This window comes from Bactrocera tryoni, chromosome 3, assembly GCF_016617805.1.
Source record: "Bactrocera tryoni isolate S06 chromosome 3, CSIRO_BtryS06_freeze2, whole genome shotgun sequence".
Taxonomy (NCBI): Eukaryota; Metazoa; Arthropoda; class Insecta; order Diptera; family Tephritidae; genus Bactrocera; species Bactrocera tryoni.
Genome location: NC_052501.1, coordinates 30,197,924 through 30,225,549, shown reverse-complemented (window position 1 = coordinate 30,225,549; position 27,626 = coordinate 30,197,924). Strand labels below are relative to the sequence as shown.

At 37.4% G+C, this 27,626-nt stretch overlaps 1 protein-coding gene across 6 annotated transcripts in view; it reads right to left on the bottom strand.

Annotated features, from left to right (window-relative positions):
- Positions 1-1,434: 1,434 nt before the first annotated feature.
- The window catches only part of LOC120770279 (oxysterol-binding protein-related protein 9), a 36,654-nt gene continuing 10,462 nt past the window's right edge, over positions 1,435-27,626 (bottom strand). Inside the window, exons 6-17 of one of the 6 annotated variants that reach the window (XM_040097592.1) lie at positions 23,824-24,097; positions 19,635-19,895; positions 17,592-17,712; positions 7,257-7,718; positions 7,044-7,195; positions 6,607-6,708; positions 6,363-6,537; positions 6,158-6,293; positions 6,003-6,089; positions 5,250-5,371; positions 5,048-5,153; positions 1,435-2,685 (exon numbers count right to left, since the gene is read on the bottom strand). In XM_040097592.1, the coding sequence (XP_039953526.1) occupies positions 2,599-2,685; positions 5,048-5,153; positions 5,250-5,371; positions 6,003-6,089; positions 6,158-6,293; positions 6,363-6,537; positions 6,607-6,708; positions 7,044-7,195; positions 7,257-7,718; positions 17,592-17,712; positions 19,635-19,895; positions 23,824-24,097 (2,085 nt within the window). In that variant the 3' untranslated portion in view covers positions 1,435-2,598. Of the gene's footprint in view, positions 2,686-5,047; positions 5,154-5,249; positions 5,372-6,002; positions 6,090-6,157; positions 6,294-6,362; positions 6,538-6,606; positions 6,709-7,043; positions 7,196-7,256; positions 7,719-9,659; positions 10,679-14,268; positions 14,439-17,591; positions 17,713-19,634; positions 19,896-23,100; positions 23,326-23,823; positions 24,098-27,626 lie in introns of those variants that run through there. The other 5 variants (XM_040097594.1, XM_040097593.1, XM_040097596.1 and 2 more) reach the window with 5 other exon arrangements.

The following is a 27,626-nucleotide window of genomic DNA, read 5'->3' as shown; positions in this document are numbered from 1 at the left end:
AAGTTTTTTTTTTTAAATTGCTTGGCTTTGAAAGAAAATTTAAAAATTCAAAATCATAACATAATTTTTTTTTGTAAAGAAAAAAGTTTTTTTTAAACGGAGTGGCCAGACGATTGATACAAAATTTAAAAATTCAAAATCATAAAATTATTATTATTTTTTGAAATTCTAAATTTTTATGTAAACAAAGTTTTTTTTAAACTTCAAAATAATAAATTTTTTGAAATTTAAATTTTTTTTAATTTAAAAGTTTTTTGTAAAGAAAAAAAGTTTTTTTGAGAAAGTGGCCAAAAAAATTTAAAATATTTTTTTTTTTTTTAATTTTAAATTTTTTTGTAAAGAAAAAAGTTTTATTTAAACAGTGTAGCCAGATGATTCATTTAAAAATTCAAAATCATAAGATATTTTTTTTTGAAATTTGCAATTTTTTTGTAAAGAAAAAGGTGTTTTTAAAGTTTTTTTTGCAATTGCTTGGTGGTGCAGGCAGCAAACGTTTACGGAGTATTATTAAGCATATTAGTTAGAAATGAAAAATAGTTTGTATAGCTTTAAGCGTAAAGTGGGAAAAGGCATAATTTCGGTAGTTTAGCTGAGAACCATTATTTGTAGGCATGTGTATGTATGTATGTAAGTGTGTGGCGTATATTACAAATTCAATTTGATTGTATACATTAGTTGTTGCACGCGCATGCGCTTGCAGGTATTGCATATTTTGAATCTAGGCTTAGCAAAAAGTGATTTTCTTAAACAATTTAAATTAAATTTTTAAATTTCAAGGTTAGAAATTAGTTGAAGACATTATTGCGGCGCCAAATTTATACATTAAACAAATTTACAATATTAATGCGCGCTTTCAGAAGTTAGATAGTTTATTTACATGTTTTTTTGCAATCAAAATTATGTATTTGTTCTTTAAATTATAATTTTGCTTTTTAAATAATTTTTTTCGCTCGCCATTTACCTCAAATTAGCAAAAGTGCGAACCAAGTGAAGTGCATTTTTGATTATTCAATTATTTTCTAAGATTTCTTATACTTTTTGACTCACATATGAAAAATAGAATTGCTATATATGTATATGTATGTGTGTATTTGTGTGTTTTTTAAGTCTACAAGCATTAATGATAGATTTTATAGTTCTTCACACGCAACCAATGTACATATGTAAGTATATGTTTTCGTGTTGTGCATGTAAGATTTTCCATTACATTACACATATGTATATCGTGACCTAAAATGCAAAACAACCTAATTATCAAAAACAAAATCGAAAATCGCTACCTGATACAATAACCAATATATAACCATTTTATAACCAAAAGTCAATTTTTTTTTTCAATATGAGTGTATGACGACCAATATATAACCATTCAATACGAGTATAACTGTATAGTAACCAATATACATATAACCATTCAATATGAAAACCAATATATAACAATTTTATAACCAAAACTCAAATTTTGTTTCAATTCGAGTGGTTTCTATTTTATCGTCTTTCCTTCGCCTGTAAACTTATGAAAAGTTAGGTTACGTTATTTTGCATTTTAGGTGACGATATGCACCAGCAGCGATATGAACGCAAACAAGTTGCGCGCGCACATTGTTCTTATTGTTAGTTTTGTTTAATTTATATTTTTTTAATTTTTATTTTTATTTAATTTTCACTTGCTTCGTATGTATGTATGTATGTACGTTTGCACGCCTTATTGCATTGGAGATTTTTGTTGTTGTTGTTTTGTGTATTTTAGTTAATTTTTACAATTTCACTTAAAATGCCTTACGAGTGCTATATTTATGTAATTGTGGTTGGTTATCAGTTTGTTGGTTTCTTCAATAAAGTAAGTTGTAAATTTTATTTGCATTTAACCTATTTTAATACGATTTTTTATATGTTCCGGCAACATTGGCTTAACAGCTACAGGTTCACATATCTTTGTTTGTATGTATGCATGTATGTATGTATATATATCAACGGCGCACATCCGTAACTCTTTCGACCGTCACACAACCATTTCGCATTTCGCACACACTGGCCACACCACATTCGTGCCCATACAGATATAACGGTGCGCATTTGCGTATTGCACCTAGGCGGCAAAAATACTGTCCTAAAGTACTCCGGGGGGATGCAGGAATATTGTACCTCACAGCATTGTCTATTTCGTTTACATCATTTCTATTTCTATTTGCATTTTACATCCGTCTTCGTTGTCCTTTGCGTCGTGTGGCTTCGTAAGTAACTACATACAAACATTTTCGAAATGTAGCACATGACAGCATCTTAAAATATAGTAGTGTACTGGGGTGTGAGCTTCCTGTGTGCACTCCACTCTACTCCTCTGCCTTTGGCGTCTTCGTCATCGTCATCGTCAGCTCTTCACGTCGGCACGTTCTTTGATATGAATGCTTGTATGCATGCTACAGCTTATAAATCGCCTTTCACACACACATCAGCTGCTTTCGCATACATTTACACCATTTTGCTAGTTTATTTGTAATCTTTTTAGTCTTGCTCTTGTTCTTCTTCCAATTTATCTTCACTTGTCGTCGGAGTTTCGGTCTCGGTGCCTGGTGTTTGATTGCCGTGACATCTTTATTATCTTTTGCTCTCCTTCTCTTGCTGATAAACGCGCTGGCTAAGTGGCTTAGCGTAGATCCAGTTATCGCCAACGGGCCGGAAATACTGTAAAACGGGGTAGAAGAGGAAAACGGAAATCGAATTATGTTTATTTTTCTAAGAATTGTTGGAGTTTATGCGAAAACTCGATTTGATGCAAATGAAGTAAGGAAATCCAAACGCAGAAAGATTTACAATTTTAAATTTGGTATTTTTTTATTATTATTATAACCTCAATCTTTTTAGTGATTATTAGAAGTTTTTAAATTTTTTATTTTCAGATTTTTTTAATTCACTATTACAAAGGATGAGAGGGAAAGAAAGAGAGTTGATTTTCTGGGGTTCAGAGTCTAGTTAAACTAACGAAAAGTTGAGAAATCCAATTATGTAAGCAAGAATGCACCCTATGGAGAAGACAGTTATCATGTATGTATATATGTATACATAAATAATGGTGCTGTAGGAGTTAGGTGCCTATGAAAAGATGCAGACAGCGTGTTGCGAGCTTAAAGAAACTACTCGAACTTTTTATCTGCGATTGATGTCTTCCAATACACGAGGGTTCTATTAAAATCTATTTTATTATTATGTACCGGTGCAAGTCAAGCAATAGCTGCTGTGTTATGTAGTAAATAACCAAATTTCGAATGGTGAATTATTTTTCGGATAAGTTTTAAAAATTTAAATTTCTTTATTGTTGTTGTAATTTAATTAAATTTTTCATGGATATTCTTGGAAAATTATGCTGGAGAGACCTTATTTGGGCTTCATTCCATGCTAACGATTATAGATCATTATCTTATAGATCAGGATCTTAAGTAGTATCGTCTTCTATTGAAAATTATAGAAAACGAACTTGTTTTATTAGACAAAAAATAGACGTAACATATGTCGGTTTTGTTAGACTAGATGGTTAGTCGGGAAGGGTCTCTCCAAGCCGTTCGATACCAAACGAGGTTCCAGACAAGGCGACTCCCTATCGTACGACTTCTTTAATCTACTGCTGGAGAAAATAATTCGAGCTGCAGAACTGAATAGAGAAGGTAACATTTTCTACAAGAGTGTACAACTGCTGGCCTACGTCGATGACATCGATATCATTGGCCACAACAACCGCGCCGTTAGTTCTGCTTTCTTCAGACTGGATAAGGAAGCGAAGCAAATTGGAGTGAACGAGGGCAAGACGAAATATCTCCTGTCAGAAACAGAAACAGGCGCTTTGGCTTCCACGTCACTGTTGACAGTCATAACTTCGAAGTCGTAGAATATTTCGTTTATCTTGGAACCAACATGAAAGGTTCTGCGGAAGGAAGATCTTTTGCGCATTGGCAACGGCGAATATCGCAGTCGATGAGTTGTACGATATATACGCCGACATTGACATAGTTCAGCGAATTAAGAGACCGCGGCTATGCTGGCTAGGCCATGGAGAGATTAGGTGATAAAAGACCTGACTACACTTGGAATCGCCAACTGGCGCCAAATAGTGGAATGGAAGAACGACTGGTCATAGCCGACCGCGTAAGCGGTGTCTACGCCAATAAAGAAAAATATGGTTCGTTTTATTAGAATCAAGATAAAGTCTGTATAAGAAAGTTTAATCTGACACAAAATGTAAAAAAATAATTTTGCTACGATACTATCCTCAAGGCAGTAATAACCGGAATGGACCGAGGTTATTAAGAGGGAGCAAGAACTCGGCAAGTTTTTGAGATAACGGTCTAAAATTTTGAATAGATCATTTACTCTTTATGAAGCGGCTGATTTATATGTATGTAGCTGCCATACAAATTTGCCGATCAAAATCAATTCCATTTATGGATTATGATTCAAGGTCACGATATCTTCTTCGTCACGATATAGTCTCCGAAAATATTGTTCAAATCGGACAACTATGATATATAGCTGCCGAGATCAAGATAGAGAGAAGGGTATAACTTCTATACTATTGGAAATGAGCATGTGAAGGGATATTATGCCCGGTGCAAGCAAAGGGTTTTCCTGTTTTTCATTGAAAATTTTTTCAGGATATTTGAAATTTTTAAAAGTATATCACTAGCTATCAGACAATATAACCGTTATAAAGGTAATTAGATCAACGAAACTTTAACACACCAATTTTAGATATATTTGTCTTTTATACAATTACAACAACAGCAAAATAAATATGCTGCTTCTTCTCTACACTGCTTAAAACAAATCTGAAAATTCAGTGGCAGTTTCTTAAAGTGTTAGCTCTATATCATCAATAATTCTTTCTTTCTTCAAGATACCTCAAATTATTTCAATTTTTAATTTCAGGAATTATTTTTCTAATTTAATTTTTCTTCTTACTTGGAGGTTTAATGCAAAAATTTACAATTTAAAAAATTAAATTTTGGGATTTTTTTTTTAATAATGCCAAACTTATTTATGTGCATGCACTCACCTTGTGTTCCCACTGTGTTTCTGTGTCTTTGCGATTCTTCGCTTCATCACGCTGTATTTGTTCCACGGCGCATTTAGCATTTGTGGCCTTTTCGATGTCGTTAAATCTATGAAGAGTTGAAAGAATTTTTTAGATGAAAATTTCCAACAAATAAAAGCTTAAATTAATGTAACAGTAAAATAGTATGAAAATTTTGTTTTACTTGAGTCCCGCGGTCACTTCCTTCCACACGCGTCTGGATTCATATTCTTCTTGTTCAACGATTGGTCGAACTTGTTTCTTAAATATTGGAATACGATTTACGTCTACGAATACTTCAGTTTTCTAGAAAATTAAAAATTAAACATTTTTGCATGTTTAAAATTTTGCAATTTCACAAATTGGCTTTACACATAAACAGAACACAACAAACACATACATGTATATGCACAAACATGTGTATGTATGTAACTATATATACTATATATATATATATATACGGTAGAGTTTTTGTTAGTTTGAATTTGAGGTTAGTTTAGGAGAAATTTTTTAGTAACAAATAAAATACACACACAAATGTATACAGAACATCAATGCAGTAGAAAGGAAAACAAATAACGGTACTTAGTAATTTAATTTTCTAGATAAACAAAGTAAACTGGAATTGTAACTGGCTCAAAATATTTAAGAGAGAAGTACAATAATCGTTTTGGTGTAGTTTTGTTTTGTTTAGAGGTTAGGACGGAGTGAGTTGTTGAGTTGAGTTGAGTTGAGAGAGAGAGAGATTGAACGTTTGTAGGTTACTGTTTGAAAATATGTATGAAAACTTAGTCATAAACATATAGAGAGAAATGATGTGTGATTAGGAAATGTTTGGCATTAAAAATTTCGGTTAATAAAATTACACAAGCATACTGAAAGGTACAAAAAACTTAAATAAACTGTTGTTGCACAAACGCCAAAGAGTAAAAATTACATTTTTATCATGCCATTTGGCTTCCATGAGGCCGCTCCACTCGCCCGCTATCGAAACAAACGGTTTCTTCTCATTGGGCGCATAAATCTACAAGGAATGGAAGTAGCGAAGAGAGTTTAGCATAAGAATTATATAATTTTTAAGTGTATACGCACCTCAGCCGTCACTTTGTTGCGCTTGCCGCCATAAAATGGCTTGGTTAAGAACTCAATTGTGGCGTGATAACCGGTTTGCGGGCAACGTATTTCGACGGTGCCTCCCAATTCGATCCAAGGGACGGTTAAAATCGATCTAACGAGAAGAGAGAGTACATAAAAATAGTTGCAACGGGTATATATTCGTATAGAAATGAATGCACACCTGCCGTAGCCATTCGGAAACGTGACAATGTATTCCTCACTGTGATCCACCAGCGTCACAATACCTTCACCGATGTTGTGTACGCCAATTGAAAGGCCCAGAAATTTCGATTTCGTCCAAACGTGCGCGGAAAATGTAATTTTCTTATTGACATGCTCAGCATAGAAGGCGGAAACTGCAAAGGAAAACAGTGGAAATTAATTTTTTTTTTACGATATAAGATTTGTATATATTTAATACGCACTTGGCGGATGATGCGAAACCTGTTCGGCTAAGAATGTCAGCTGATTGCGATGACACCAGGGCACAGGTCCATCATTAACTACTTGCTCATCGGGTGTTTCGCCTGAAATGGTAAGCATTATTTAGCAAACTGTTCACTGAAAATTTAGCAACAGAATGAGAAAGTTGTGGTTGTTGTGATAGAAAATATATTCTTCAATTAATTTTGAGGAATTTTGTCGAGTTAAACATTTTTGTATTCAGGGTCCGATTACACAAATGAAACTATACTGGAAACGGACCCAGAGTTCGTGGAAACGATAAATTAATTCGGGTTTCATACATTGCTTTAACCCTGGTTGTGCTTTTTTACTCGATTCGAATAAAAATCATCGTGTTTTCCAAACAGGGGCAAAATAGCGAAGTCCGTCCGTGGTTAAATACGATGGTCGTACGCACCTGGCAAATCCCAATAGCATTGAAACACCTCGCCCAATATGGGATTATATGGTTTTTTGGCCACCGCACTTTTACGACCAGCGTGATAGGCACTCAAATACCACCGACATGTCTCCACAATGCGTTCGCGTGGCGATTCCATCTCAGCAATTCTGCAAAAAGCAAATAATATATTACTAATCACACACACAATTCACGCTGCTTTGAAAATACCGTAGAAAGAGATCCGGATGTGCAAAGTAATCGGCGTACATCTCCAACAATGAGCGTCGCTCCAAGATGAAAGTGGGCAGCACGACCTTCGTCAGGTCCATACCGATCTTGACTTGTGATATGAGATGTGAAATCATTGAACCGTGCGCTTCCATGCTGATCGTCGAGTCCTCCTCCTCTTCGTAGAGTGCATCGTAATCGATGGATCCATCATCGTCGCCGTACTTTTGGAATGTTTTAGCGCCACTTAACGGTTGCGCCGTCGACGATGTAGCGCTGGTCGGCGTACCGGCGGGTAAAGTCTCTGATACCGTTGTCAATGCTGTTTGATAATCATCCAGACGATCGACAATCGAAGACTTGGCGCTGGCGTCCACTGAGGCGCTACCCTTTTGTGGTTGTGTTTCCGGTGCATTTTCATAGGTTGGCGATGTGGTTTCCACGGAAAAGCCACGCGTGGCGCTGTGAAGGTGAAATAAGTAGAGTTGGCGTTGTAAATTAATTTAAATGTTTTATATTTATAATTAAAAAATAAAATAAAATTATTAAAAATAATTAAAATTATTATAAATATAATATGTATATTATTTAATAATAAAATAAATATAATAATCACAGTTTTAATTAAAATAATTTTTAACTGCTTCTTAATTACTAATTTTTTATTTTAGTTTAAAAAAGTAAATTTATATTTTTGACGTTATGAAGAGCTGTTGAAATATTTATTGCCCGACCATGAAGAAGTTCAAATTGCAATTACCCATCTGAAGAACAACAAAGCGGCGGGAAGCGATGGATTGCCGGCCGAGCTATTCAAACACGGCGGCGAAGAACTGATAAGGAGCAAGTATCAGCTTCTTTGTAAAATATGGCCGGTCGAAAACATACCAGCAATTGAAATTTAAGTGTACTCTGCACAATCCACAAAGAAGGAGATCCCCCAATCTGCGCCAACTACCGTGGGATAAGCCTCCCCAACATCCCAAATAAGGTTGTATCGAGCATATTGGGTTAAAAGATTAAAGCCCACCGTCAACAAACTGATCCAGATATTCACCATGCGCCAAATCTTGGAAAAAGACCCGTGAAAAGAGGATCGACACACACCACCTCTTCGTTGATTTTAAAGCTGCCTTTGATAGCACGAAAAGGATCTGCCTTTATGCCGCTATATCCTAATTTGGTATCCTCGCAAAATTAATACGGCTGAGTAAACAGATGTTGAGGTCGATACCAAACGAGGTTTCAGACAAGGCAACTCCCTATCTACTTCAATCTACTGCTGGAGAAAGTAATTCGAGCTGCAGAACTAAATAGAGGTAAGGTCATAACTTCGAAGCCGTAGATAATTTCATCTATCTTGGAACCAGCATTAACACTAACAACAACGTCAGCCTTCAAATCCTACGGGAGATAACTCTTGTCAACAGATGCTACTTCGGACTGATTAGGCAATTGAGAAGTAAAGTCCTCTCTCGACGTACAAAGACCAATTTCAATAAGTCCCTCATTATTGCCGTCCTTCTATATGGTGCAGAGGCATGGACGATGACAACATTTGATGAGTCGGCGTTACAAGTTTTCGAGAGAAAGGTTCTGTGGATGATGTATGGTCCTTTGTGCATTGGCAACGGCGAATACTGCCGGAACGATGAGTTGTGAGAGATATACGAAGACTTTGACATAGTTCGGCGAGTTAAAAGAATGTCGTCCGAATGGATGAAAACACTTCAGCTCGGAGAGTATTCCACGCAGTACCCACGTATCCGAAGTGGGAATCAGAGGAAGGACCTCCACTCCTCTGAAACACCAGGTGGAAAAGGACCTGGCTACTCTTGGAATCTGCAATTGGCGCCACATTGCAAAAAGAAAAAACGACTGGCGCGCTGTTTTAAACTCGGCTATAACCGCGTAAGCGGTGTCTGCGCCAGTAAAGAAGAATAATTAACATACATAGTATTGGAATTAAACGGGTTTATAAAAAAATTTATAGAATTTGAACAAACTGAACGCAATTCACACACAAGTCCTGGGAAGAAATGATTTTCCAAACTATTTTTCACCTATAAAGCCACTCAGCGCTTTTTCGTTATTAGATTAGTTTACTTTTTTAAGATATATCCATATGCAAAGCCTTATTGTACCACCCTCACGCTATGAAGGCGGCTAAATACTTTGGCATAGCCATTAAATATTTATGGAACTGTAAAAAGATGCAACAAAACGCTGATTTGTGCCAACAAAGGCACCAAAGTACCGTGATAGTAAAGTAAACGAGTGAAGGACGAATAAATATGTACATATAAACATATACACACACATACATATGAGATAGAAGGAAGCAGAAAACTATAAAACATGTATGAATATGGCGTTTGTGTGAACTGAAATCCCCGCACGTACCTGAAACTGACACGTCGCACCCATTTCTTGAACATGTCCACTCACTTCAAGACCCTCTTTCCTTCCTAGTGCACTAGGAAAACACACACACTAGCACACTAGTAAGAGCCTGCCTTGCCAGCTGTGCGTGCAAATATTTGCGGCGTATAAGTCAAGAAGCTTTGGAGGCTCAGTGACTGATGGCCCGACTGGCTGGCTGGCTAACTGGCTGTCGGCGCGTATGACTGCTGCTGAATTGCCTTAAGTATCGCGTATGTATGTATGTGTGTGAGTTGCGCGTAAATCTCTCGTAAGCCGTATTTTGTGTGCGTGTGTGTGCGTGTCACGCATGCAAGTCCTCGTCTCGGCTGCTGTGCGCTTAACTGCGTGACTGTGCGGCGGGCAGTCACAATTGCGAGTAATGTACCGTTATGTGTATGTGAGCGTGCTGTGATTTTTGGTATTTTCTCTTATTAAATATTGAGTCCCGCTATGACGAATCTGTGTCGACCGGCTGTTCATACACGACCCAATGCCATTAAATGCCAACAATAATGTCTTGCATAATTCTAGGCGCTTGAACGTTTGCGCTCAATTTAATTTATTGCATACTGAAATCGACTCGTAAATGCTCAGTACAATGAAATATTCAATACATGGCACAAACAAACAGGCAAATTTCTATGGCATTAATACACAATGGCGAGCGCCAGGCGGACGGCAACAATCGGCAACGTCATCTGCCATCGAGATGCGTCATATCCACTTGAAAACATGCCAAATCTCAACGAAATTTTTCGACTGTTTTATCGAATTTTGTGTCTTTGTTGTGAAAACCTTTCTTTTTCGGGTCACAGTTAACTTTGACGACCCGCTTCAGCAGTTTAACGGTAAAACTAATACAAAGCTTTTACAAGTTAGATTTATTTGTAAATTTTGTGTGGCAAAATAATTTATGTCGATTCTTTGAAAGCAATAAATTTTGTGGTTTTTCGTTGTTTTATTTGTTTTCTAAAGTAAACACAGTCGATACTTGAGCAAAGCCGAGGCACTACTGGCTGTCGTTAAAATAGTTACCGCACAGTTAGGTTGCGTAGGATGTGAGCGTGCAGGGCGCATGTAACATTTTAGAGTACACTTCAGTTAACAGGCATACTTTTAGGAGCCGCCGGCAGTCAAGTGTAAGAGAGCACGACATTTTACATATGTGAGATTAATGAGAGCGAGAGAGAGTGAGAAGAAAAAGTAAAGAGCAAATGTGTGGAATGATGTAGAGGAACTTGTTAATGTTGCGGCGTCAAATATGAGGGAATTTAAGTATTGAATTTTGTATTAACCGCACACGAGATGAAAAGGATTTCATCTCTCTCCATAAGCAATGCGATATCTTACCTTTGGTGAATTTTTTTATTTTATGGATTTTTGTTCTAAATTTCAAATTAGTAATTTGTTGGAGAATGGGGTCATAAACACGGAAATGGGAATACAATTGTTTTTCGAAAAGTACCTATATACTCTTCGAGTGAATTTTTGGAGATATAAAAAAAAATATATTGCTTCTTACTGGCAGACAGATGTCTTCATAAAAAGCAGTATATATTGAAAATATTTTCCTGAAATATAAGTCCTCGAGAAGTATGGGTACTGTGTGTGCTTTTCGCGTTTATGGAAGTATCTAGTGGAACGAAGTAGAGAGAGGTTTCTGCTGTCTTATAAAAATGATGTAGACCAAATGAAGGATGTAGTCATGTGTAAAGGTTCACGTGAGGAAAGTTCTCTGATTGCCATTCAGTTGGGAGTGACCAGAAACAATTTTTTTACATATGGCACAAGCAGCTCACGACATCCGGTCTTAGACCAAGTATCTTCTGGGTAGCCAAAGAACATCCGTTTGAAAGCGAACTAAAGTGAGAAGGCGAAACATCCCCTACACAGGGTTGTGCGCTGGGTGGGACCCGCCACGTAAACCCCCAATGAAAACTAAACAACAGTATCGGAAGGGAAACCCCCCTTTTGATGACGACCATGGCAAACGCATTAAGTATTATAATTTAATGGCATGCACCTGGAATGTCCGGTCCCTTAATTGGGAAGGTGTCGCTGTCCAGCTGGTTGATGTCCTCGTAAAAATAAAGGCTGACATCAACGTCGACTAAGAAGTGCGATGGGCGCGGCAAGGACTGAGACGAGTAGGTCCTTGTGGCATTTCCTACAGTGGCCCCGACGGAAGAGAAGGTCGATATGACCTTAGATGCCTTCTATGCGCGCTTGAAGCGCACCTATGAGAGGTGCCCCGCCACAATGTCAAAATCGTGCTTGGCGACTTTAACGCCAGGATGGGCAAAGGTATCTTTGGTACAACGGTCGGTAAATTCAGCCTCCATGAGAGAAACATCCCCAAATAGGTTGAGGCTGATGGTCGGGGCACGAAATATGGTTATCTGTAGTACTACATTCTAGCATAGGAAAATTCTTCAAGCTACCTGGCTGTCTCCGGATCGAAAAGTCGGGTCGCAGCGAAGAAAACAGATTGGCTACCTCGCAACGTTACAATCGATCACAACATGTGAGGGAAGAGATAGATACCAAGAGTTGAAGAGGGAAGCGAGACGCATTTGCTAACAAAAAATAAAAAAAGAAAAAATAAATAAATAAATTCTACGAAAAGATGCGGCGACTAACAGAAGATTTCAAGACCCGAGCATACTCTTGTAGAATCCCCAGAGGTGATCTAGTGTCTGATGCTCAGAGCATACTAAAATTATGGAGGGAACACTTCTCCAGCCTGCTGAGTGGCAGTGAAAGCATAACACCACGAGATGGTGAACCCGATTCCCCAATCGATGACGATGGAGCAGACGTTCCATTGCCCAACCATTCGAATAGCAATAACCCGTCTGAAGAACAACAAAGCGGGAGCTGATGAATTGCCGGTCGAGCTATTCAAATATGGCGGCGAAGAACTGATAAGGAGCATGCGTTAGCTTCTTTGTAGATTATGGTTGGATGAAAGCATGCCTGATGATTGGAATTTAAGCGTGCTCTGCCCAATCTACAAAAAGGGAGACCCCACAATCAGCGCCAACTATCGTGGGATAAGCCTTCTCAACATCGCATATAAGGTTCTATCGAGCGTATTGTGTGAAAGATTAAATCCCACCGTCAGCAAACTGATCCACATTATCACCATGCGACAAATCGTGGAAAAGACCCGTGAAAAGAGAATCGACAGGCACCACCTCTTCGTCGATTTCAAAACGAAAAGAAGCTGCCATTATGTCTGAATTTAGTATCCCCACAAAACTAATACGGTTGTGTAAACTGACGTTGATCAACACCAAAAGCTCCGTCAGGATCGGGAAGGACCTCTCCGAGCCGTTCGATACCAAACGAGGTTTCAGACAAGGCGGCTCGCTATCGTGCGACTTCTTCAATCTATTACTGGAGAAAATAATTCGAGCTGCAGATAGGCGATGTTGAAGGCGATTTAAACCATGTTGGGGCCATAGTTTCAAGATAGTGTCAAGATGGATGGAGGAGCCCTCAAATATTTTGTTTTTGACTTATATAGTAAATGCATATATGCCCAGCAAACCCCTAACTATTTCGAAACAATTCCCTCAAGTGTGCAGGTCTAAGAAAAGTAAACACTTTCAACTCGTGGTAGCAACATACATAACTGTTAAAGCGCATGTCATCAGAAAGGATGCGACGCTCGACAATAAAAAAACAGAGAGAGAATTTATATTGTGCTCTCTCCTAATTACAGACACATACACATATACAAAGAAAGCTGTATGGTTGGAAGAAAGAGTTAAAATATAAACACAACAAAACACGAAATTTTACACAAAAACACCGCGAATACGAGCACAAAAGAGAGTAAGCAAACAAAACGAAAAGTACAAAATAAAAATTACAAAAATGTTAGTTTTGCTGTTGTTGTTTACAAGTATTACGACATTTGCACACCCACAAAAGCGAGAGATAGTGAAGACGGCGCGGCACTTTGGCTATATTATTGAGATATGGATATAAGCGCACACACATACATACATAGATATGGTTAAAGACGCCTCAAGTGCTTAATAACGAGTAACGGAGCAACGCATGTGCCTGCTTACTATGCTAGTAGCCGCTAATTGTGCACTTGACGCTGCCAGCGCTCCAACAGCTGGCTTATGCCGCACATCTGATTAACAAGCGCGTAGCTCTGCGCTTAAAACGCGCTATTTTAGCTATTTCACGCTGCGGATATTATAAGCGTGCCATTACGACTTCCGCTCGAGCACTTTTGGTGCGACTTTGTGGTTGGTTGGTTGAGCGCGACCTTGAACTTGCGTCGGACCAACAAAGTTAAAGTTAATGCCGCGGCTAGGCGGTCGGCATAACGGTATTGTCGCTGCGCCGGCATTATGACAAGCAATCAAATCAATTAAACCATAAATCAAGTGGATTTTCAATGTCAACGAATTCGCCACACACACACACACACATGCACATATTTAAATATTTATTATATAGCATAGTGGTCAGTATTAAATCGGAATTCATTTTGCCGCACTTAATATTTTAATTTTTTGTATTTTTTTTGCACTTTTCTTTTGATCAATTTTCGATTCTGACTTACACGCCACTTTCGTCGTCTACTGGAGCCGCCGATTTGCGCTCGACATTACGTAAACTCATGCGAATCACAATTGTTTGACGTGAAATTCACATTCAATTTTAAATTCAAAATTATATTTTCTTTGTTGTTATTGTTGTTGTTGTCTTTTGCATGCTTTTTAAGGCCGAAATATGCAAGACAATCCGCTGCAAAGCTTCGAGACAACTGCGTTGCACTGAAATTGTTCATTCTCCTATTGTGTGCGCGCATTCATCAGCATATCTTTTATGGGCAGCCGACAGTCGTTCAGTCATTCCACTCGAGAGTGCGGTTAATTATAGATGCTTACAAACAGCAGGCGAAAATACGAAATTATGAATGATACTATAGATGACTATAGACTCATCTCATGCAATGTGCGTGTGTATGTGTTTGTTGTTGTCATTTTCTTTGTAGCAGAAAACGTAATAAAGAACATTAGAAAAAAAAATAAACATGTATGACAACAACAGCAAACAAGAATGAGACAACAACAGCAAACAAACAACGAAAAACCCAACAAAACAAGTAAACATAAAAATCATTCCAAATCGTTGCATTTCAATATGAAATTTCAATTACAAGTGTATCGATTTCATTCGGCATGTCCTTGCACGTAAAAACTACAAAAACAACAATAAATGCAAAAATTACAAACATAAAAAATAAAATTTGCAATTGCTAGGAGGAAAATAGAAAATCTGAATATGCAGGTGAGTAGATTTGAAGAGACCACAATAGCCAGAAGGGTTGGTTTGCTTACGGCTGCCGCTCGGTGGGTGGTGGGACGACTGTGGGTTGCGGAAAATTTCGATATTGCAACTGAAACGCTCTTTCTAACAACGCTGCACACTTCAACAGGCAATGTCGAGATTATGAATATATTTATACGCTGAACAGGGTATATTAAGTTTGTCACGAAGTTTGTAACACCCAGAAGGAATCATCGGAGACCCTATAAAGTATATATATATAAATGATCAGTATGTCGAGCTGAGTCGATTTACCCATGTCCGTCTGTCTGTCTGTCCGTCTGTCTGTCTGTCCGTCTGTCTGTATATATACGAACTAGTCTCTCAGTTTTTCAGATATCGTTTTGAAATTTTGCAAACATCATTTTCTCTTCAAGAAGCTGCTCATTTGTCGGAACGGCCGATATCGGACCACTATAACATATAGCTGCCATACAAACTGAACGATCGGAATCAAGTTCTTGTATGGAAAACTCTCACATTTGACAAGATATATTCACGAAATTTGATATATGTTATTTTCTAAGACAGTAATGTAATCTCTAAAAAACTTGTTTAGAACGGATTACTATAGCATATATGTAGCTTCCATACAAACTTAACACATAGTTACTAACAGAAATGCACCTGTGAAGGGTATTTAGCTTCGGTGCAACCGAAGTTAACGTTTTTTCTTGTTTTGTAATAAAAAATGTGCTCATAGAAATTCAGCAGCGGTTTAGAGGTGGCTTTAAACGGATAAAGTATTTAATTGAGAGCAGAGTGTAAAGCATAAAATTAGCAACAAGGTAGTAATGAAAGTTGCACGATAGTAAAGTTTGATAAAAAAAACTAGAAAACGTTAACTTCGGTAAAAATAATACAAAAGATGCCTTACAAGAACTTGATTTTGATAAATCAATTTGTATGGCAACAACAAGGTGCGTTCCAAAGTAAACAGGACTTAGAAAAAAAAACAGATCAAATGGTTTTTTCGGCAAAATCAATTTATTTTATTTAAAGTAAGCCCAAATGTTTGGTCAAAATGCGATAAATCGATGTTTTGGAGATGTTCAATTCCATTTCCATGAATTTCAATAATGATTTCGGCTGATTTTTGATGAATTCACGCACAGTTTCGATGGAATTTCCGGTGATCACGGATTTTGATTGGCCCACATGTTGATCGTCATTTATGTCCTCACGACCACTTTGAAAACGTTGAAACCACTCGTGCAATCTGCTACGGGATAGGCAGTCATCGCCATAAACTTCTTTCATCAATTGAAACGTTTCGGTAAAAGTTTTACCAATTTTAAAACAAAATTTAATGTTGGCTCTTTGGTCGAAGCTCATTTTCGCACCCATAACACAAACATACTGACACTTAAATCGCTAAAATTTCACTCCCAATCAATGAAATGTCATGAAATTTTCACTGGACAATCGATAAATATATGTAGCAGATTCTAACACATCAGTCGACATATAGATGGCGCTACCAGGGAGCGCTAGATTCAAAAAGTCCTGTTTACTTTGGAAAGCACCTTGTATATGCTATAGTGGTGCGATCTAAAAAATTGGTTTCAATCAATTGTAGGGATGCTTTAGATAATAGTCTATTCCAAAATTTTAGTGGTCCGATCTAAACAATTTCTTTGGAGATTGCAGCGATTCCTTAGGTAATAGTCTATGCCAAATTTCGTAAAGATACCTTGTTAAATAAAAAAGTTTTCTCTACAAGGATTGAATTTTGATCGATCTGACTGTATGGCAGCTATATGCTTAGTGGTCTGATCTGAATAATTTCTTTGGATATCATACAGTTACCTTGGGCATTAATCTATGCCAAATTTCTTGAAGATATCTCTGCAAATAGACAGATTTTCTATACAAGAATATAATTTTGATCATTCAATTTCCATTTCAGCTATATGTATGGCAAAGTGGTCCGATCTGAATAATTTTTTAGGAGATTATACTGTTGCCGTGAGCAATGATATATCCCAAATTTCGTGAAGATATCTCATCAAAAGGAAAAGCTTTACATACAAGCAGTTGGTTCCCAATCGACCGTGACAAGCTGCTGATCATTTATGTATATAATTTATAGGGTCGCCAATGCATCCTTCAGGGTGTTAAAAATATCGTGGCAAACTTAATATACCCTTTGCAGGGTATTATACGAAATTTTGAGAGATATTATATGAAATGGTGTTATATTATTAGTGTTAATTTGCGCCTACCGGTATGCAATAATTTTTTTCTTAAGCAATAAACGTAAATAATTCCACAACAAAAGTGAAAATAAAATTCCTGAATAGAATTATACAAGAGAAAAGGCATGAGTATATTAAGCAATAAGAGCTGCAAATTCAACGTTTAAAACATCGACCCCATGTAACAATAACTCTGATTTCTCACAAGCATACGACGCTGTTTGATTTCTAGAGGTTCAACAGTTAATAATATAAAAAATTTGCCAAAAAGTATTACGTGAGCGTATATTAAATTACCGTTACTGTATGCCAAATTACAACTTATTTACTAATATTTTAAGCTTTTTGTACTTACTAGCTCGGCGAATTTCCCATACTGGTGAATGGATCATCGTTTGCATCATAGAAATCCTCTTCATCTTCGCTGCTGGAATACGAGGTCTCAGGCACATCTACAGCGAGTGGAGCGGTTGTTGCTGCATGACAAAAGAGGAGTTACATATGAGTTTTAATTCATTTCAAAATTACTAAATGTGTGAAGTAAGTGAGAAAAATTGTAAATTAATTGACAAACACAACAACTAAAGCGAAAACATAATGGATTAATGAGCACAAAATTGAAAAAACAAAAAAATTAAATATTTGGACAAAACAACAATAATCGAAGCTATAACATCCTTCACAAATACAAAGTATTCCATAAGAGAATTTAAATTTTGATCGTTCAGTTTTTATGTCAGCTATGGGCCATAGTAATTTGATCTGGACAATTTGTTTGGGTATTGTAGCGGAGTCTTGCACAAAAATCTATGCCAAATTTCGTGAAGATATGTTGTCAAATAAAAAAAGTACTTAATTTTTATAGCTCAGTTTGTATGGAAGTTATATGTTAAAGTGGTCCGATCGAACTAATTTCCACGGAGATTATGCTATTGCTGAAGAAAATAATCCATGAGGAATTTTCTGCAGATATCTTGTGAAATAAAAAAGTTTCGATACAAAAACTTGATTTTGGTCGATCAGTTTGTATGGCAGCTATCTGCTATAGTGGTCCGATTAGAATAATTTCTTAGGAGATTATACCGTTGCTTTGGAAAATAACATATACAAAATTTCATGAAGATATCTCGTCAAATGAAAAAGTTTCTCATACAAGAACTTGATTTTGGTCGATCATTTTGTATGACAGCTATCTGCTATAGTGGTCCGATCTAAACCATTTCTACGGGCATTATACCTTTGCTTTATATAATAATCCATGCCAAATAAGGTGAAGATAACTTGTAAAAGAAAAAAGTTTTCCATACAAGAACTGGATTTTAATTGATAATTTTATATAGCAGCCATATGCCATAGTGTTCCGATATCGGTGGTTCTCACAAATGAGCAGCTGCTTGGAGAGAAAAGCACGTGTGCAAAATTTCGGATCGATATCTTAAAAACTGGGGCACTAGTTCACAATAAATAGGAGCGAACAAGACTAAATCAGCTCAGATCGATACACTGATCATTTATATAGTATGTACCTATATTATATACATATATTTATATATTTTTTTGGTTCTCCGACGTTTCCTTCTGGGTGTTACTAACTTTCTGACAAACTAAACCCGGTTCAAAGTATAAAATATAAAAGTGCAAAAATAAAAAAAGTAAATAAATCAATAAAAAAGTTATTAGGGCCAAGAGCGCGGCGGGCGATGTAACATTATTATTGCTTGTAAATGGCAAGAGGTAATTGAGACAATTAATTTTAAGAGATCTTTAATGGCGTGTTGTTCAAATGTAAGTGCTTATTAGAAATGAAAGCATGTATGTATGTATGTATGTATATGGATTTATGTGTGTGGAATCATGCTGCTGTTGTTGTTAACTCGGCTATAATCGCGTAAGCGGTTTCTACGCCAATTAAGAAGAAGAAGAAGGAATCATGTGTATGGATGTATGTATGTACATATGGCGGAAGAAAACAACGTTTGAGAGAACCTTTTTTCAAAAGTGCCAGAAAACGCTATGAATTGCCACAAAACCTTTGTGATGAACACAACGAACCGATAATGCAAAATATGGAATATTCAATTTGGAATATTTTAATTGGTTTTCTCCTCCTCAAATGAAGCAAATGAAACGTTTCAGCGGCGACTTCTACATATTATTATTTCTAAAGTGCTAAATTATGCATTTATTTAAAAGAAGAGAATCAATTAAGGCATGCCTAGAGAGATATTGTGCAAAAGTTGTAAACAAAGTGCTCGCACACGCACAGAAACACACATACCCACACGCACATACACAACTACCACATATACACGCACATAATTACAAATTATTTACTACAACAACACACGTAGAAATTTTGGACTTGAGGGGAACTGTTGTGGATACTACACCTACTTACCACCAAACGCACCGGTGGCAATATCGGCCGCAGTGCCGTACGCAATGCCATCGGCGATTATGTCAACGATATCGATGCTGGTGGCGATGGGGCCAGACATGCCGACGTTGTTGTTGTTGTATTGATGTGAGTATTGATAACGGAAGCGTAATTGTTGGTATTGTTGTTCCGCCTGTTGTTGTTGTTGTTTATATAGGCTGCATTGTTGTTCAAGTTCATGCACATCGGCGGCAGCACGTGGCAGTCTTTGCGGCAATAAGCCTAATTAAACGCGATTTCATTAAATGCAAATATCTACACAACCACCACAGTTACATTTACAGTTACTACAATATACATATACATACATAGGCACACCAACTATATATGCGTGTATACTCGTATATGTGTGTACATACGCACACAACATAGCCACCTAAACTAAGTATAATCATGCAGAAAAACGGCAGAACAAAGCTAGCGCAGCGGGGAGCGGCAGGGAATTAATGTGCAAATGCAGGAAAAAAAATACGAAAAAAGCTGACGGCTTGTGGAGCACTTAATTTATTTACTTGTGTTATGTGAGTGTGTGTGGCGTGTGCTGCTAGTGCAAGTCAATGGTTTTTGATGGCGAAAGGTCACTCATTTAGTTGCTTAATAGCAGCCCTGAGCTGACTATTGGCCAGTGGCTCATATTATAAATGCGGAAAATATATTTGTGTACACATACAACCCTACATACTGTACAGAAAGACTATTGAAAAAATAAAATTAAAAATACTTTAGTGAAAGGCTATTGGAACTCATGAAATTCAATAAGAAAACACGCTTACTTGTTGCGGGGTTCTTGTTTTTGTTCTACGAGTTGCGTAATTAGCGCTCAAAGCGTGCCGTAATTACATAACTAAATGCTTTTAGTACCTAAAACCCACTAAGAGAATTGCGGTTTCGAATTCGGGTCACGGTAAAACTCAGAAAACAGCTAAAAAGCTACCGGGTGTTATCAAACCTCTGAGCGTATTTCTGGCATGAACACAAAAAAATATTAACTTCGGTTGAACCGAAGCTATAATATCCTTCGATGATTGCTGTTTGGCTGTCTAGGTAGATGTTGACTCTGGAATTGCCTGTAGGTGCATTAGAGGCCAGCTTCGTGGCTTTTGAAATAGCAAAGACCTCAGCTTGAAATATACTGCAGTGATCCGGAAACTTAAAAGGCTGCTTTATGCCTAACTCTGGACAGTATATCCCCGCACCAACTGCGTTGTCCATTTTTGAGATATATATGTATATAGATAGTGTTGCGCGTAGCTAACGTACTTTTACGCCAGCCATCTTTTCCTATGTTTACTTTGAACCTTCTTTCCCAGTTGAAAAGTGGGGTCATGTAGTAGGTGTTTGCTCAACCGTCATTACCCATCCAAGGTATTCAGCTTGATCGATTCTATAGTGGTGCGATATTGACAGTTTCGATAAATGGTCAACTTATTGGGGAAAAAAGATTTGTGCAGAATTTCAGAGCGATATCCCAAAAACTGAGGGACTAATTCGCGTATATATAGACGGACAGACATACCGAAAACGACTAAGCTCGTCATGCTGATAATTTATATATGTATGTTTACCGTATACATTCTCTCCCGTTTCGTTCCGGATGTTATATACTTCAAGGCAAGCTTAACAGGATATTCAGGTATAAGCTCCTTCAGAGAAGCTCAAAAGCTGCTATAATCAGAGGTCGATGATGGAAAGAATGAAAGGAAAGAACTAGCATAGGTTTCCAACTACTAAATGAAAAAAAAAACGAAATAATTAACTCACTTTATGGTAACTAACTATAATAAAGATCTCGAACATATTTTTTTTAATTAAACTTTTCGAAATTAGTAAGGGTTAAGAATATAAATTAATTCGGAACCGAAAAATAGTCCTGAATAATATTAGAGTTACTCAGGCAATGAATAATCTTCTAGCAAACTTGTGATTAGTGAAATCTGTTTATAACAAACACTAATCGTTCGAAGGCGGCGTAAAACTTAAAAAAACATTTTCCATACAAGAGCTGGATGCTATATTGGTCCGATATCGGCGGTCGCGACAAATGAGTGGCTTTTTGGGGAGAAAAGGACGTGTGCACAGTTTCAGAGCGATATATCAAAAATTATGAAAAAAAGATGAAAGAGCGGAACTAGAGAAACCTCTTAGAGAGCGGCTAATCTGCTCTTTGCACGACCGTCCTAATAGAGCTTAGAAGAAAAGAGTGGCAGAGAAAGAGCGAGAGACGGATGAATAACGTAGAGTAGGCTACAGTTTCTTCTTGCGTAGAAATGCCTGGCGGCGGTGCCGCAAGGAAAATAAAGAGACGGATTTAGGGTTTAGTATGTAGGCGTCCTACTTAGCAAGTCACGCAAATGAATCCTGCATGCTGTCTGAAATACGGCGGTATCCTTCGAAGATTCCCCTTCCGACAACAAAAAAAATATTTATATCAAAAACTAAAGGACTAGTTCACGTGTATACAAACAGATGGAGATGAATATGTCGACTCCAATTTTCATGCTTATTATTTATACAGTGAAAGCTCTATCAAAGAGACGCTCTATTAATTGGACATCTTCATAAACCTACGTCGACGACATCAGCACGCCGACCGGACTTCGGACGCAACCAACTTCCGACAGGTACTGACCGCCATTCACTATGAAGCTATCAACACCTTCACTGACTCCCTTCCAGTGAATGGCATTCTTGGAGTCAAATCACCACCCATCGCAGACGAAGAGCTCGAATTGCGGCGAGAAACGCGAGTGACCCTAGCGCAGCTTCGTTCTGGATATTGTAGCTGGTTAAACTCCTACTTATCCCGAATAGACTCCGACCGCATGACACTGGCCACCTTTTTGCATGCCCTGCCAACCCTACTCATCTAACACCTCTTTCCCTTTCGTCCGACCCCGTCGAAACAGCACGTTTCCTGGGTCTCCCGCTAGATGACGTCGACGACAACCTGGATAACCCTTACCATCTTAACGGGGATTGATGACCGTTAGAACAACAACATAAAACGTGTCGCACCACTTTTTCATGCTTATTAAGGACAATTTAATAAGCGGATAACTGTACTAACTGGACAGAAAGGCTGGTCCAACCAGCGTCCGTCTCCGCAAACTTAATACACTCTGTTTAGGGTATAAAAATATCGAACATAACCTTAAATGGCATATGAAAGCGTTACGCTACTGCACTGATGTTATTTGCAATTGTTGTAAGAGCTAAAAGGAGGTTGCTTTTGTTGCACAGTGTTATTATTCAACAACTAACTAAAAGTACATGAAAAAACGTAGTACTTAGTTTCAAGGCACTTGCAGAAAGCACCATTATGAAAATAAAGCACAAGATTTTTTAGAGGAAAACGAAAATTTAAAAGAAAGCGATGTAAAAGATGCTGTGAAAAATAAGTGAAATGCGACGCCATATGCTTACTTACAACAAATTGCCGTTTTAGAGGTCATCTGGCTATTAATTATTATTATTTTGTTCTTCTTCCACGCTGTGGAGCAGCGCTACAGCTGAACAAATAAAATTTTGAGATTTATATAACCGCCGAAAAGACACAGTGAACAATTATAAACACACACTTAATGCGGGAAGAATTTGCCAAAGCGAAAATGCCACGCGACGAAAAGCAACGACATACTTAACGAGGGTAATGCACAGCCAAACTAAATAAGACCAATTGGAAATTACTCGAAAGACTCCAGCGGAGAACCGAGCGAAATGACGGCAAACACCAAACAACAAAGTCGGCGGACAAGAAAGCAAAATGCGAAAGTAGGTGGGTGGGTCCAGGGGTGTCTTCGCGTGTGTGCGTGTGTGTGCCTGGGTGTCGGCAGCGCTGTGACAGTTGCAAAGGAAGCGGAAATCAAAAACACCGATAAATTGTAGAGACTATATGCGGAAGAGTTGATGTGGCGGCGGCGGCAGTTGAAAAGGCAAATAAGATTTCATATTCACACAACGAATAACGATATGAAAACAAAAACTCAATAAAAGAATAGTAAAAACAAAGAACTCACAAAACGGTGACATTGGGCGCAAACACACGAATGATGACAGAATCGAAAACAGAACAGCAATGTTAAAGTAAAAGGCAGCAAAAACGAAGCAAAGATAGCGGTAAGCGAAAACATAAACGAAAATGTAAACATACCATTCTCCGTGGTGGAATCCTCCTCCTCCTCGCCACCGCTCGCATCCAGTTTGCCACTCGCTGCCGCATCCGCTGCACTATTGAGTGGCGCCACCTTCGCCGCTGTTGTTGCGCCAACAGATGTGCCCGCATTCGTGCTGGTCGGACTGGCGGTGGCACTGTTGCTGTCAGTGCTCGCAATTATGGGTCCATTGTAGATGCCGTTGATTGGATGCGCCATATTTTTGGCAATTTGTAGACTTACAATAGAATGTTTGATATGATCCAGCATGGCCTGTGCCCGGGTAAACGGTACGCGCGCGTGTGTTTGTTTGTGTTGGTCGCGGTGGTGATTGAGCAAGGCATAAAAAAGAAATTAGAAGAAATATTATTATTATTATTACGAAAGAGGAACACAAAGCCAAACATGGAAAATTACTACAACAACGCGATGTATATATTATATATGGTTACATTAGGGTGTTCGTTATTTCAAAACTAGATTTTTTTCCGGCAAACCTCTTCTGAAGTTTCCGTTTTTGTCAAAAAATAAAAACAAGTTTTCAACGTTAACAAGCTCCATATTTTCAATTTAAACCGCATCTCAATCATATTTCATATATTAAGTTTGCGCCTGTATATATGCGAAGTAGTCCCTCAGTTTTTGAGATACCGATGTGTAATTCTACACCCGCACTCTTCTCACCAAAAAGCTGGTCATTCGTCAGAAGAGCCGCTATTGGACCACTATAACAAATAGCTGCCATACATACTGAACTTTCATCTTCAGGTGCTTGTATGGCAAACTTTTTCATTTGTCAAGATATTTTTACGAAATTGTGCATGGATTATTGTTCAAAACATTACTACAATATCCGAAGAAATTTTCTAGATCGGCCGACTATAGCATATAGCTTTCATACAAACAGAACGTTCAGAATCAAGCGCTTGTATGGAAAACTTCTTTATTTGTCAAGATATTTGCACGAAATTTGGCTTGGCTTATTTCCTAAGTAAACGATACAATATTTGAGTAAAGTTATCAGATCGGAATACTATAGCATATAGCTGCTATATAAACTGACCAATAACAGCATCTTTCTATTTGTGAAAGGTTTTGCAACAAAAGTTAATTTTTTTTTCATATAAACATTCTTTTAAAAGTTGTACGCAGTTAAAGTGACCTGCTCATTTATAAAAGTGATTTCTATGTAAATACATTCAGTGTTCCTCATACGACATGGTGTACTATATGAAACAGTACACTTGATGCATAACTTTTAAAAGAAAGTTTTTATGAAAAAAAATCAGAAACCTTTTGAAGAGCCGAAAATTTTGTCTTTTTTGTACTCTTTCAAAATTTTTATATTTATTTGTTTGATTTGTATCACAAAAAACCATATAAAATATATAAGCGAAAAATAAAATGATTTAGGCACGGTTTAGATTGAAAGTAAAGAGCTTGTTTACATTAGAACTTTTTGCATAGCTAAAATTTAAAGTTCAGGTGTTTAAAAAAACCCTTGGGAAATAACGAACACCCTAATGTACATATGTATGTATATGCGAAATTTGAGGCCAATTAATGCCATTAGAAATTGCGCTTGCAAAAATATGTTTTTGCAAAACACACAGCGGCAACTAGCCAACACCTGTATAAGCAAAGTGTAGTTGCTTAATATTGCATATTGCATAATTGGCATGTTTATTTTGAATATACATTTATTATTGTTTTAAGTAGATCATATTAAAACAAAAGTATTTTTATGATTATATACATACAACAATGATGCATTTTCTACGAAATATGTAAATAGTGCCAACTATGTGGTTTTATATACATATAATACATTTATTTTTTTGTTCAAGTTAATAAATTATTTATATACATAGCTATTATTTTTATGGTTTTTTGCTGTTCTAAGAACACAACCAAAACAAATGTTTATACATGACCTATTAATGAGCTTAAGGAAGTTGCGACCTATTTTTTACATTTAGGACGTTAAGAGGCTATACCAGTGTGACGCATGAAAAATTAGGCGATTTTCATGCACTTTTTTTAAGAGAAAGTACGCGATTGATTATTTCGAGCTCCTTTGAATGTAATAAAGTATATTTTCAGCTATATTTTAAGATTTTTTTTTCAAAAATTTTGAAAAATAACGGAGTTATGGGCTGTCTTCGGAGGTGCCAAAAAAAAGTGCCTCAACTGCTGGCATAATTCCGGCCGAATGAGTATCTGATACAAAAAAAAATTCAAAAAGCTTATTAAACTTAAAGATATTTCTTATACAATGACCTACGATCTATGAAAAATATCAAAAATTAACAAAATGGCGTAATTTTGAAAAAAAAAAAAAAAATCGTTTTTTTAGCTAAAAATTCTCGTTTTTTTAATGCCAAATTGACAATTTTCAACCAATCAAAAAGATCGTAGGTCATTGTATAGTAAATGTATTCAAAAATACTCAGTTTTAATTTGAAGTATTTGATATTGATATCATCGGCCTCAACACCCGCGCCGTTAGTTCTGCTTTCTCCAGGCTGGACAAGGAAGCACAGAAAATGGGTCTGGCAGTGAACGAGGGCAAAACGGGCAAAACGAAATATCTCCAGTCATCAAACAAACAGTCGTCGCACTCGCGACTTGGCTCTCACGTCACTGTTGACAGTCATAACTTTGAAGCTGTAGATAATTTCGTCTATTTAGGAGCCAGCATTAACACCACCAACAATGTCAGCCTGGAAATCCAACGCAGGATTGCTCTTGCCAACAGGTGCTACTTCGGACTGAGTAGGCAATTGAAAAGTAAAGTCCTCTCTCGACAAACAAAAGCTAAACTCTATAAGTCGCTCATATTTCCCGTCCTGCTATATGGTGCAGAGGCTTGGGCGATGACAGCAACCGATGAGTCGACGTTACGAGTTTTCGAGAGAAAAATTCTGCGAAAGATTTATGGTCCTTTGCGCATAGGCCACGGCGAATATCGCATTCGATGGAACGATGAGCAGTACGAGATATACGACGACATTGACATAGTTCAGCGAATTAAAAGACAGCGGCTACGCTGGCTAGGTCATGGTGTCCAGATGGACGAAAACACTCCAGCTCTGAAAGTACTCGACGCAGTACCCGCCGGGGGAAGCAACTCCGTTGGAAGGACCAAGTGGAGAAGGACCTGGCTTCGCTTGGAATATCCAATTGGCGCCACGTAGCGAAAAGAAGAAACGACTGGCGCGCTGTTGTTAACTCGGCTATAATCGCGTAAGCGGTGTCTACGCCAATTAAGAAGAAGAAGAATTTGAAGTCGATCGGTCAATTTCTCGTTTCGAGAAAAACGCGTTTAAAGTTTCACTTACATATGTTTGCACCTCCGAGCGGTCGCTCTTTAGAACGCTGCCACACACAGGATATTTATGGAAATATAAGCTATCGAAAACGCAAATAATTTTTTTTTGTTTTTTTTTTAAGTCACACACTGGTATAGCCCCTTAAAAAATCTTCCTTTGTTTAGAAAAAACAGTTTGGGGAATCTTGTTGAAGATAAATTCTTATATTAGAAACAAATTTGAGGTTTCTCAAGTATGTAAAAAAGAATATCTTGAATCGCGACCCTTTGCTGTAGAAACTATTTGCATTCAAAATGTTGGTTTTCAGAATTCTGAACCGAAATATTTCAAAAGTTTTTTGGCATTTATTTTTTGAAGATTATCTCTTTCAAATGTTGGCTGTGCCTACGTCTCAGATGGTCCATCCGTTGAGTCCAATTTTCGATGACTCGTTCAAGCATTTCGGCACGCGTGATGTTTAACTCCAAGGC